This window comes from Rhinatrema bivittatum, chromosome 3 (genome assembly GCF_901001135.1).
Source record: "Rhinatrema bivittatum chromosome 3, aRhiBiv1.1, whole genome shotgun sequence".
NCBI classification, from domain to species: Eukaryota; Metazoa; Chordata; class Amphibia; order Gymnophiona; family Rhinatrematidae; genus Rhinatrema; species Rhinatrema bivittatum.
Window position 1 is genome coordinate 159,757,704 of NC_042617.1, and position 14,106 is coordinate 159,771,809.

General features: G+C 43.3%; 1 protein-coding gene across 5 annotated transcripts in view; it reads right to left on the bottom strand.

Moving 5' to 3' along the window:
* Window positions 1–14,106, bottom strand: part of RASGRP3 (RAS guanyl releasing protein 3) — a 305,296-nt gene that overhangs the window by 126,770 nt on the left and 164,420 nt on the right. For all 5 annotated transcript variants that reach the window (XM_029593882.1, XM_029593881.1, XM_029593880.1 and 2 more), the window contains one exon: window positions 7,756–7,818. In XM_029593882.1, the coding sequence (XP_029449742.1) occupies window positions 7,756–7,818 (63 nt within the window). The remainder of the gene's footprint in view (window positions 1–7,755; window positions 7,819–14,106) is intronic.

A 14,106-nucleotide genomic window follows, 5' to 3' on the forward strand; every position in this document is an offset into this window, starting at 1 on the left:
CCTTTTTTTTAGTATAGACAGGTAGATCCAGAAAAAGTGGGTTATGCATTTCTACCAGCAGATGGAGACAGAGCAAAGCTGACCTCACAGTATATATATTCCAGCAGTGACATTAGCCAGCCAGTATTCTCTGCAAAAGTCAACTGTGGAAAACCTAGCAAAACTTGATTATTAACAGATAATCATTCCAACACTCAGCCAACAGGAAAACACTGAACTCAGGCTAAGAATGTATTATCACTCGTCTAGGGACTGGATTAACACTTACCAGTAACCCCTGGAAACCACAGGCACACCACAATAGCCCAACCTGCCAGCAGCCAAAGGCAGGAAGGTGGATCCATCACTCTATGCGTCAAACAAATTACCACAAGAAAAAACATTTTCAAGGTCAGTAACTGCATGGAGAGGTTACACATCTGTTGAAAAGTAGGGCCCACTAAAAAATCCAAAACTAGATTAAGACTCCACAAGGCACCGGTAACCACAAGGTAGGACGAAAATGTTTCACTCCTTTCAAGAAACGGGCCACATCTGGATGAGCCGACAAGGGTCCACCATTCACCTGACCCTGAAACAGGCAAGAGCTGCTACCTGTACCTTTAAGAATGTAAGGGCCAATCCATCCTGCAAAAATTCCAAAATGAGTGGGATCTTAACTTAATGAGGAGTAACCCTCAAACTTCACACCAAGCTTCAAACACTCACCAAACCCGCACGTAAGCTAAGGAAGTGGAAAACGTTCTCGCTTGCAGCAAGGTGGCAATCACCACAGTAGAATATCCACACTCCAGCAAGCAAGCCCTCTCAAGGGCCATACCGTAAGACAAAATAGAGTCAAATATTCGTGAAGAACAAGCCCCTGCCACAACAGATCCCTGTGAACCAGAAGCCGGAGGGAAGAGCCTACCAGGAGCCTTTGCAGATCTGCATACCATGCTCTCCTGAGCCAATCTGGTGCCATCCCATTGTGACTCTCAATCTTCCGGATCACTCTGCCCAAAATGGGCCACAGAGGGATGGCATACAGCAGCTCGCCCTCCAGTCACTCATGCACAAAGGCATCGATGCCCAAGGACTTTGGATCTCTCCTGCAATGGAAGAAATGAGGAACCTTTGCAGTGCGAGACATCGCTAGTAGGTCCAGAAACGGAAGGCCCCAGCGATCCACTATGAGCTGAAATGCCGCATTTGACAATTCCCATTCTCCTGGATCCAGACTCTGTCTACTGATAAAGTCTTTTCATGCAATGTGCAAGGCAGAGATTTCCTGAAAATGCACTGCCACCCATTCCATAAGCTGGGCTATATCCTGCAACGTCTGCTGTCTCTTGGTTCCTCCCTGCCAATTGATGTAAAAGAGGAGAAAGTCCTTTCACTACCACTGACAAGGATAGGGTGTGGTGAAGAAGTAAGAGCTTGAAGAGCCAACGGAGTGAGGAGCATAGTATAGATAGGGAGGATCAGTGTCATGGAACATTTTAAAATTAGCATAATATTTCTTTACTAGACCCTGAAAAAGATGGGAAAATCATAATAAGAACATAAGATATGTCATACCGAATCAGACCAAAGGTCCATTGAGCTCAGTATCCTATCTCTAATAGGGGCCAATCCAGGTCACAAGCACCTGAAAGAACTCAAAGAGCAGATTCAATTTCTTGTTACTCACACCCAGGAATAAGCAGTGGCTTTCCCAAGTCTACCTGGCTAATAATGGTTTATGGACTTTTCCTCCAGGAATTTGTCCAAACCTCTGTCAAACCCAGCTATACGAGATGTCTTTACCATATGCTCCAGCAACAAATTCCACAGTTTGTGCTTTGAGGAAAAAATACTCCCTCTGATCTGTTTTAAATCTTATGAAAGATGAATTAACTGACAAAACACAGTTCAGGTTGTGCAGTGCTTAGCTAAAAGAAAGCTTATTATATAGGACATAAAGATCAGCTTTACCTTTCAGTAACTGATGTTCCCCTATCATTTGTTTCTCCACACACAAAAACATCCCACATTTCCACAAGTGGCAGTGATAACTGTAAAGCAGCTAAAAGAGTCCACACCCAACAAGTCACAGAAGCCCTACATCATGAGAATTGTTACATCACCAAGATTGTGACATCATTAGCAATATCATCAAGGCAAACATATTATGTCGATCTACATGGAGAGTCTCATAAATTTCCAAATTAAATATTTAAACTAGTCACACTGTTCAAACTATTTAGTGGTCTGCACTGTATTGCGCTCCTGATATCCCAAAATATCTGTGCATAAAAATGTATAGCAAAGTTATGATAGTCATGGATGTCACATGGTTGGTGAATCTCCTTCACTGGAGACTTTTAAGTGGCACTGCATAATTTTCAGTGCTTTTTGTCTCACGGTGGCCAAACTCTGGCACTGTTATCGCAGTCTCACGGGAGTTCAGGCAAGGTGTGGCTCAAACTCAATGAGAGCCACATGCTGCTGAAAGGAAACAGCTGTTGTGATGGTCGCCCTGGCAGCCTGCCTGACTTTCTCGCCGTGAGTTGGAAGCTCTGAAGCGAGTTCCAATATGAGGGGAGACCACTCTAGCATTCTTTGGCCCAAAGATTAAAATCGACTGCTTTACTCCTTTAATCTAATCAGATCCCTTCCCTACCCCATTTCTAACTTGAATTTTTCTCTTTGTTCTAGTCGCCTCTTAGCTGATGATCTTCACGCATTTATCCTGGCCTCTAAACCTACCTCTCCCAAAGACCCACTTCTTACCCATTTCTTTCTTCACAATCCTACTGCTCTTGAAGATGGGCTTAGGTTTCCCTATTGTAAATAGAGAGGAATATTCTAGCAATCGGAGGTTCCCAGGGAATGGTGGTCACATAGGAGTGATAAGGTGGGTCCACTAAAGGATGGTTTCCCGATTAGATCTGTGTTTCCTCAATGCAGTATAAATGTAGTTTTGCAAGCACTAACTAAACCTCCTTTTGAGCCTTTAGGCAAATCTTCAATTAAGGTCTTAACTCTTAAAAGAGTCTTTTTGGTGGCAATTACTTCTGCAAGAAGAATTTCAGAATTATAGGCTTTATCATGTCAATCTCTTTTTTGAGATTTACAAAGAATTCAGTAATTCTGAGACCCATTCCTTCCTTTTTTTCCTGAGGTAGTATCTCTTTTTCATATAAATTAGTCTCTTGTTCTTCCTGCTTTTAACAAGAGTGAGTGTAAGAAAGGTCTAAATTCATTAAGATTTTTAGATGTCAGGGGATGCTTAAGATTTTACCTTGAGAAAACTAAAGTTTTTTGAAAGTATATGTTCGGTAAGTCCGTTGGAGATATGAAAGGCGGCAACATGGACTTCTTTGGGAACATTTCCAAAACATTATAGGTTGGGTCTTCTTGCTAGACAAGATGCCAATTTTGGTTCGTCTGTCTTAAAAGCGGGATTGTCATCCACCCACCCTTAGATGGGCTTTGGTATTTCCCATAAGTTCAGGGACTGGTGGAGCAGAAGGTAATGGAAGGAGAAATGATGTCTTACCTGTTAATTTCCTTTCCTTTACTTTTGCTACACCAGTCCAGAACCCCACCCTTTATATTTGAAGATAACATTTCTAATCAAATTATTCTAAGTATTTCATTTTTTCTGTTGATTGCATTTGGGCTTGGTTTCCTTCAAGTAGGGATTGCGATTATTCATTTTATTTATTATGGCACTATAAGATAAATTTATAGAACTTGTTACGATTTGTTTTTGTTAATTTTAACTTTGGCAATAGTAAACTGTTTGAATGTGTTCTAATTATCACTTGTATTCTAGTGATGTCATTAAGTTTAGAGAGGATGAGTATAAATGGTGACTCAATGAGTCACTGTGGGAGTTCTGGAGTTCTAAGGAGTGGAGAAGTTGACATCTTGGAAGGAGCCTGGAAAGAAGCAGCAAAGGGACTGCCCTCTGCTTCAGGGCTTTAATTTGATCTGTAGGAAAGGGAATTCCCTGCTTGCAAGTGATGTTAGGTTGACAGGGAGATCCAGTCCTTTTGACGTGCAGGGAGAGGATTTGTTCCTGGCAAGTCAGCCATCTGTGAGTAATTTTTGGTACAAGAGGAGAATTTTTTCTTCTGGAGGTCTGAAGATTCAGGGGTCTTTTTGAGAATAATAAGGGTAACCAGTGTGGTTTGGAAAGTGACTTAAGAAGCATAACAAACTGTGTTCACCTTTTTGCAAATTTTGGAACTTAAGAAACGGTTTCCTGTCTTGATTCTGTATTCTGGTCTGTCTCCATTTTTGTATGCGGATTTACTTTTTTTTTATTTTTCTCAATAAAATCTATTTTTGTTTAGAACCCAGCTGGTTATTTGTTAATAGAGATCCCCTTTATGGTCCCCATCACAGAATCCATGTATCCCCACCACAGCTATGAGTGGCTCAGCAGTACATGGAAGTGTGACCTCTTATTAAGAGGAGGGGGGAGGGGGAGTTATACTTTGTTATCCTATGTTTTCACCATATTTCAGTTCTTCCTTTCAATCTGATGTCTTCTCTCAACCCCATCCTTAAAAAAAACCTTCCTTGGACTTTCAAATTCTTAACAGCTTTCCCTATTTCCTATCTCTCATAGGTTCTAGAACGAGTTGTCTGCCATCAATGCCTCCTCTCTGGCTTTTCACTTGAATCCTGTCTGTCTGCCTTCTGTCTTTTCCACTATAATGAAAGCGTTCTAGTTCATCTGACCATCTTCTGTCCTCTTGGCAAAAGGATCACTCTTCTCAAGTTTCTTGATTTATTAGATGTTTTTATTACTGAGGATCATTCCATTCTCCTTCTTAAACTATTACATATTAGTGTTTCAGACTCTTGAGTGATTTTTTTCTTATCTTTCTAATCATTGTTATTCCATCCCTATAAACAAAGTACCTGATTCACTTAGGGGTAGATTTTAAAAGGAACGCGCACAGCATACATGTGCACATGCTACCTGGCACGCACACATGTACCCCCGATTTTATAACATGTGCGTGCAGGCACAAGGGGGTGCACAATTGTGCACCTTGCTCGTGCCGAGTCGTGCTGCCTTCTCCCGTTCCCCCTAGCCTGACCTTCCTACCCCTTCCCCTAACCTTTCCCCCTTCCCCTAACCTTTCCTCCTACTCTAATCTTCTCCTGACTTTTGTCTTAACTTTTGTGCCTGCTTTTGGGCAGGCGCAAATTGTGCACACCGGCCAACTGCCGGCGCGCGATCCCCGGCACTGCAGCAAATGGCTGCTGTGCCAGGAGCCACTGACCATGCCCCCGGACCACCCACACCCCGCCCCTCCCCTTTTTGCAAGCCCCAGGACTTACACGTGTCCTGGGGCTTTACGCGTGTCGCCGTGGGAGTCACACTTGAAAAAGAAAAAAATCATGTCCCACATTTTTCTTCGAGTGAACTCTCACAATTATTAAAAGTAGCAAACAAATACTAACTTATACAAGCTCACAAACTAACCCAAAATCCTATTTCTAAACACACACAATTCCTAATACTTGCAAACATCAACTAGCCTTAAAAATCAGCACACAACATATATCAGATAGTAACAGTTTAACCCTTTAAGAATTTTTTTAGGTGTTCTTTCCCAGCAAGTCCAACTTACCACCAGCAGATGAAGATTTTGCAGTCAGCAATCCCTCTGAAAATTCAAGTCTTACACCATTTTTACTCTATATTGTTTATCATTTGTGAATTATTTTAAGGCATCATGGATTAAGGTGCCACATAAATATCAAATAAATAAAATAATAAAATCATCTTCTTATGATTATAGAGATTTAGTAGATCCTGCCTTGAGGCAGCAGGATTGTCTCAAAAACCTCTTGAAGTTTTTCTTAGCCTTGTATTACACATTTACTCGTCTTTCAAAAAACTGAATTTTCAATCTTTCTACTGACTCTTACAGCAGGTGCTCAGCTGGAGGAAGAGACCAGACAAAGGAAAGTAAGGCTTATTAAAGGAAAGGCAAGTCTTTCTTGAACAGTAGGAAGAGCACAGGATTGAAGGCATGAACAAAGCCAATTTATGACTCTTCCTATATACTACACATTAACCTTTCTTCCCAGACTGCAGTCATATACTCCCCACTCTCTGTTGACAATTAGCAGTCTCCCTCCGATTCCTGAAATGCAAAAGCCCCTATTGAAATTTAAATTTAAGTGTAGAACAAATAGCATTGCCTTCCATTTCTTGCTGTCTCTCAGTACCTGAGTCACTGTTGGGAAAGCCAGTTGAAGAAATGTTGAAAATTCACTTCTTATAAAAAGTGAGTTTGAATATTTATGAAAGGTGAGTGAATATACAGTAAAATGATTTGAACTTATCATAATTCAGGCAGCTTGTTAATTTTAGTCTATGATTTAGGTGCTTTCTCAGTTATATTACATTACCCTGTAATTTATAACAATGTAAAGTGAACTAAAAATGTGGACTAGAGCTCTTGCTTTTAACATGGAGTCATTTGTCAGCTTTACAAATCACTAAATTATAAATTCTTGATTATTAGTGTTAAAGCTGCTTTCATGTCTTTTCATCTGTCAGAGGTTAATATTCAGTGAACTGATAAATAACATATTTAGCCAGGAAAAATGCATTTAACTTTTCACGGGTATTCAGCAGGACTTATACACACACAAGTTTCCTGCTGAATATACTCTGATAAGATGTGGTTAGTGCAGTTAGTGTAGCTGTGTTTAGAAAAGGATTGGATGCGTTCTTGGAGGAGAAGTCCATTACGTGCTTTTAATTAAGCTGACATAGAAAATAGCTTCTGCTATTACTAGCAACAGTAACATGGAATAGACTTAGTTTTTGGGTACTTGCCAGGTTCTTATGGCCTGGATTGGCCATTGTTGGAAACAGGATGCTGGGCTTGATGGACCCTTGGCTTGTTCTTATGTTCTTTTGATAAGTTACATATGCAACATTATACAAGTAATGTTAGGGCTGCTATTTTTTTGACCAGATTTGTGTGCGTAACTTTAACTGGAACATGCTCAATATGGAGGTAATTTTCAAAGGAATTACACATGTAAATGTAACACACTATCATAGTAATTTTCAAAAATGCACTTACATGGATAAAACCTATGGAGAATTCAATGGCATATATTGTAGGAATTTTCAAAACTCCACTTACACGGGTAAAGTGCATTTACACACATCTAACTGAGTTTTATGTGTGTAAATCCTTTTGAAAATTGCCCCATAAGGTGAATTTTAAAGCCCAACATGCACCAATTCAGGAGATATGCAATATGTTGGGCTAGCGCGTGCCTGGAGGGTTTTAAAAACCGCCTGAGTACGCGCGTATCTCCTGCTGCACGCACAAGTGAAAAGTTCCCAAAAAAGGTGCAGGGTCTGGGCAGGGCACGGGTGTTTCTGGATTTCAACTTCCAATTAGTGCATAAAGACTTGCACACACAGGCGCACGCCAGGGTCCTCTGTTATGAAATAGCCAAGTCCCTGGGCGCGGGCTGACAAACTCACGCACATGTACACCCCCGCGTGCCTGTTTAAAAGTTACCGTCCCTGTGCGCTCACCAGCTAAACTTTTGCCCTATCCCTGGAACATTTCCATTGATGCCCAATCTAATCAGGATAATTCTTTGCGCGCACAAACATCACGGGATCAACAAGGGTAAAATAATACACGCACAGAGGTTTTTTTATATTTACCTTTCAGTATGTGAAAAATCACAAGTAACAAATTTTATGAGCAAAAAGAAATGATTTCTTACCTCATAAAGCAACAAATTTTCAAGCGAAGGTCAGGACATCCTTCCATGTTCGTATCTCGATACGTGTAGAAGTTAAAGAAAAATTTCATTTCTGACAGGTGTCCTTCGATACTCTAATTGGGCTTTATGGCTGTTTCGGTTGTTTTAGGGACCTTACATAGCAGCATGTCTAGAGACAGACTGGAACATGCCTGGTTTCAATCCACTGCATCTTTCTTGGGGAAAGCAGAACTACATCTTCACGCTTGCAATGGAGAATAAGCAGGACGGGCTCACTCTGTTCACTCTGAAATGGAGTAATAGTGTTTGAACTTTGAACTTTGCCATCATGCAGGCTAGCACACTTCTCTACAATTCAGCAGGTCACTGGCGAGCATTTTGAAAGAGTAGATTAAAATTAATAGAAAAAAGATTCCATGTAACATATCTATCTGTAGCACGGGGCTACCCATGCCAGGGCTGAGTAACAACAAACGATACACAATCGGGGTTACAGGCTGTCCACAATGGCCACATACGTGAATGGGTACGCAATTGTTCTACTTTAATGCTAACTGCAGTAAATACATCAGAAAGTGTAAAGAACAAAATAATGACCTTAAAATCTAATAAATAAAAAGAACTAGTTCGAAAGTAAAAGTGAAGTTCTGAAATGGCTGTGTTTTGGAGGAAGATACCACTACAACGAGGTGTCCTTGGCTTTAGAATTAGACAGTACAAAGGAAGAACGGGCAACTTAGGTTCTCAGAGGGTGAATACCAGTCTGGTGTTTACTAGGAATCTACAGAGGCTGGTTCATTCATTCATTTCATCGGTCACAATCATTCATTGATTCATTTCAGTTGAAAAAAAAAAGTTCTATTCACTCATTTGTTTTCCATTAAAGTCGTTGGGGGAAGCAATGCAGCCTATTCTGGGCTCTCAAATTGGGGTTTTCTAATTAGTTCTAATGAAGCTTATGGGTAGACATCATCAGAAGGGTGAATGGTCCAAAGTACCAAGATTGTGTCAATGTGGCATTAAAAGTGGTATGAATGGCCCATAAAGGGGTGGATGAGTAGCCTAATGGTTAGAGCAGCAGGCTACAAACCAGAGTTCAAATCCCACTGCTGCCCCTTGTGACCTTGGGCAAGTCACTCTTCCCAACATTGCCTCAGGTACAAACTTAGGGGGTTATTTTCCAACTTGTGTTATGGCCTTAACGCATGGTGCAATGCTAATTTGGAAAAGAGGGAGAAGTTTGGGGTGGGATTTCTGTCAAAGTGGGCTGGCTTTGTGAAGCCATATTGCATAGCTTTACCTTTTTCATTGATTAGCTGTGTGATATGACTAGATTGCAAAGTGCAATCTTTTCACAAATAGTGGAGGTGGGGAGAGAGATAGAGAGAGAGAGACAGAGAGAGAGAGAGAGACTGACTAGCTATAAGGCCCGTCTAGTAGGTAGGTATTTAAACCTCTATAGGAGGCCGACTTAGTAACTCCAGGTGAGGTTTAGGTAGTAGTGTAGGGGTTAGGGGACACTTTGACATTCAGAGTGAGACGTACGAACAGAACAATACACTCTTGTGAAGATTTGATGACCTTCGGAGTGAGAAAACTCACACAAAGATGAGATTTGTACAATGTTCTCTCAACCTAGCTTGATGTTACCCAGGTTGAGAGTCCATCGAGCATGCCCCTATTCCTATTGCATGCGATAGTTTGATGAATCTAAGCCCTTAGATTGTGAGCCCCCCTGGAGACAGTGCCTGAATGTTATCCGCTTTGAAGTGCTGAAAATCAAATAAATAGCAGACGTTTTCCAAGGCATCATGAAAGGAGCAAAGCAGCAGTGAGGATTACCAGAATAACCCAAGGGACAACAATAGTGGCATGAACTTTCCAAGGTAACAAGAAAGGGGCAAAGCAGCACCAAGAACAGCTCAAGGGACAGTGAAGGAGGAATGAAGCACCAAAAGCGGCAGGAAAACCCTCAAGGCACCAACAGAGGGTGAAAGCATCAGAAAGCATGGTACAAAGCCACCACCCACAGAGGCAAGAACACCCTAAGCCCTCCAAATGAGGGGGAAGGGGCATCAAACTAATTGGTACAAAACCCAAAATGTCCAATTTTAAAAGGGCCGCACACATAAAAACTGGGGGTTACGCCTGTGGCTGGGCCTTGCACATGCTGGGGCGGATTTTAAGAGCCCTGCTCGCGTAAATCCGCCCGGATTTACGCGAGCAGGGCCCTGCGCGCCGGTAAGCCTATTTTACATAGGCCTACCGGCGCGCGCAGACCCCGGGACTCGCGTACGTCCCGGGGTTTTCGGAGGGGGGCGTGTCGGGGGCGTGTCGGGGGGGCGGGCCCGGTCGTCGCGGTGTTTCGGGGGCGTGTCGGGAGCGTTTTGGGGGCGGGTACGGAGGCGTGGCTACGGCCCGGGCGGTCCGGGGGCGTGGCCGCGCCCTCCGTACCCGCCCCCAGGTCGCGGCCCGGCGCGCAGGAGGCCCGCTGGCGCGCGGGGATTTACGTCTCCCTCCGGGAGGCGTAAATCCCCCGACAAAGGTAAGGGGGGGGGTTTAGACAGGGCCGGGCGGGTGGGTTAGGTAGGGGAAGGGAGGGGAAGGTGAGGGGAGGGCAAAGGAAAGTTCCCTCCGAGGCCGCTCCGATTTCGGAGCGGCCTTGGAGGGAACGGGTTAGGCAGCGCGGCTCGGCGCGCGCCGGCTATACAAAATCAATAGCCTTGTGCGCGCCGATCCAGGGATTTTAGTGGATACGCGCGGCTCCGCGCGTATCTACTAAAATCCAGCGTACTTTTGCTTGAGTCTGATGCGCAAGCAAAAGTAGGCTGATCGCGCTTCTTTTAAAATCTACCCCGCTGTGCGCATTTTAGAATGACCCGGCCACATGTGTAACCCCTGTTAGGTGCAGATGTGCCGGGCCCTGCAAAAGGGGTGGGCTGGGGGTGTGTGGTCTGGGCAGGGGATGGGCCAGGACAGCGCCATTAGCCACTATCCTGGGGAAACATGTGCCAGCAGCTGGCTGGCACGCGGAGTTTACTTCTGCTCCCGAGGAGCAGTAAGTATGAAAATAATCTTAAAAAGGGGCCCAGGTAGACTTAGTTTAGGGGTCAGGGAGGAGAGGGGAAAAGGGAGGAAGTGTACGTAGGGATAAAGGAAAGGCCCGATTGCATCGCAGCGCGTACTTTCAAAAATTCTTCCCTTGCGCGTTCAAGTCACGGGATGCCCACGCATGTGTGTGTAAGTCCCAGGGCTTGCAAAAAGAGGCGGGGAGGGAGCAGGGCATGGGCGGTCCAGGGTGGTCCGGGGGCGGGGTCAGCAGCTCCTGGCACAGTGGCCATTTGCCGCTGTGCCGGAGATCACACACCGGCAATTGGCCGGCCTGCGCAACTTGCACCTGCTGATTGCCGGAACGCGAGGCAGGCGCAAAAGGTAAAACAAAAATTTTGGGGGGGTTAGAGTAGGGCTAGGGGGGGAAAGGTTAGGGGAAGGGGTGGGAAGGTCAGATTAGGGGGAACGGGAGAAGGCTGCGCGGCTCGGCGCGAGCAAGGTACAATATTGTGTACCCCCTTGCGCGCGCGCCGACCACTGATTTTATAACTTGAGCGAGCCTGTGCACGCAAGTTATAAAATCGGGTGTACGTGTGCGCACGTCGGGTAGTGTGCGCACATGTACGCCTGCGCACAACCTTTTAAAATCTACCCCTTAGTGCTGTAGTATGATTGGTACTACCTAGTGAACACGCCCACCAGGTCCACACTGACAGCTGGAAGAGAAGCCCTATGGCGGGACCGACTAGAGCTTAACCTACACCAGCCACCTCCCCTCAGGTTGAGCCCTTGGGTTCTGGTGTCTGGCAGGTCTAAGCTGGGCCCCTGGGGCAGTACAGGAAAGAGAGTCCAAGGATGAGTGAGGGTCGAGGCAGTAGCAGACAGCAGAAACGGATAACAAGCTAGAAGTTTGTCTCTCTCTCTCTCACACACACACACACACACACACACACACACACATACAGAGCAGATCACATAAATCATAATACATAGCTTATACAGACATATTAAAAAGCATCGTATAGCACATCACTTAAAACTATTTCTAAACAAATATGCTTTTAACTTCTTCCTAAAACACTTAAAATCATTGGTCATGCACATCTCCAAGGGAATAGAGTTCCATAAAACAGGGCTACTTGTGAAAAAGCACAGTTAAAAAGTTTGCTGAAAACATGCTTCTTTACCTCCAGGAATAGTCAGCAAATGCTGCTGACTAGCAGAGCGTAAACTTCATTGAGGACAATATGAGTGTTACAAGAATTCTCATGTACCCGGGGAATTCGCCATATTAAATTTGATGTTAAGATTTTAAATTGAATCCAAGACTCAATCGGCAGCCAGTGCAGCTTTTTTAGCGCTAGTGATATGTGAGCAGATAAAGGACAACTTACAATCATCTTGGCATCAGCATTCATTAATAACTGTAATGCTCTCAAATTGCATTTCAGAAGTCCTGTATAGAGGGCAATATAGTAATCCACACAAGATAAAATTAAGACCTGCATACTGTCCGAAAATCTTTCATTTCAAGCACAAATAATAATCTAAAAAAGGTCTAAGTTTAAATAAATGTTTCCTCACTTCAGATTGCAATTGTAAATGCAGTGTGAATCCAGAGTCTAAAAACACCCCCAGATCATGAACGTCCCCAATCTGAATTGAAAACTGGGGGCTTACATTTATAGGACTAAATGGATTAAATGGACAATTTTCTCAGTGGAAGGGAGTGGACAGTGGAGTGCCTCAGGGATCTGTATTGGGACCCTTACTTTTCAATATATTTATAAATGATCTGGAAAGAAATACGACGAGTGAGATAATCAAATTTGCAGATGACACAAAATTGTTCAGAGTAGTTAAAGCACAAGCAGATTGTGATAAATTGCAGGAAGACCTTGTGAGGCTGGAAAATTGGGCATCCAAATGGCAGATGAAATTTAATGTGGATAAGTGCAAGGTAATGCATATAGGGAAAAATAACCCATGCTATAATTACACAATGTTAGGTTCCATATTAGGTGCTACAACCCAAGAAAGAGATCTAGGTGTCATAGTGGATAACACATTGAAATCGTCGGTTCAGTGTGCTGCGGCAGTCAAAAAAGCAAACAGAATGTTGGGAATTATTAGAAAGGGAATGGTGAATAAAACGGAAAATGTCATAATGCCTCTGTATCGCTCCATGGTGACACCGCACCTTGAATACTGTGTACAGTTCTGGTCGCCGCATCTCAAAAAAGATATAATTGCGATGGAGAAGGTACAGAGAAGGGCTACCAAAATGATAAGGGGAATGGAACAGCTTCCTTACGAGGAAAGACTAAAGAGGTTAGGACTTTTCAGCTTGGAGAAGAGACGACTGAGGGGGGATATGATAGAGGTGTTTAAAATCATGAGAGGTCTAGAACGGGTAGATGTGAATCGGTTATTTACTCTTTCGGATAGTAGAAAGACTAGGGGGCACTCCATGAAGTTAGCATGGGGCACATTTAAAACTAATCGGAGAAAGTTCTTTTTTACTCAACGCACAAATAAACTCTGGAATTTGTTACCAGGGGATGTGGTCAGTGCAGTCAGTATAGCTGTGTTTAAAAAAGGATTGGATAAGTTTTTGGAGGAGAAGTCCATTACCTGCTATTAAGTTCACTTAGAGAATAGCCACTGCCATTAGCAATGGTTACATGGAATAGACTTAGTTTTTGGGTACTTGCCAGGTTCCTATGACCTGGATTGGCCACTGTTGGAAACAGGATGCTGGGCTTGATGGACCCTTGGTCTGACCCAGTATGGCATTTTCTTATGTTCTTATGTTCTTAACATTCACCAACGAGATATTCTGTTTCATCCATTGAATTGCATTACTTTTCACAGTTAAGGTTAGGACTTTTCAGCTTGGAGAAGAGATGGCTGAGGGGGGATATAATAGAGGTGTTTAAAATCATGAGAGATCTAGAATGGGTAGATATGAATCGGTTATTTACTCTTTCGGATAATAGAAAGACTAGGGGGCACTCCATGAAGTTAGCGTGTGGCACATTTAAAACTAATCAGAGAAAGTTCTTTTTCACTCAATGCACAATTAAACTCTGGAATTTGTTGCCAGAGGATGTGGTTAGTGCAGTTAGTATAGCTGTGTTTAAAAAAGGATTGGATAAGTTCTTAGAGGAGAAGTCCATTACCTGCTATTAATTAAGTTGACTTAGAAAATAGCCAGTGCTATTACTAGCAACGGTAACATGGAATAGACTTAGTTTTTGGGTACTTGCCAGGTTCTAATGGCCTGGATTGGCCACTGTT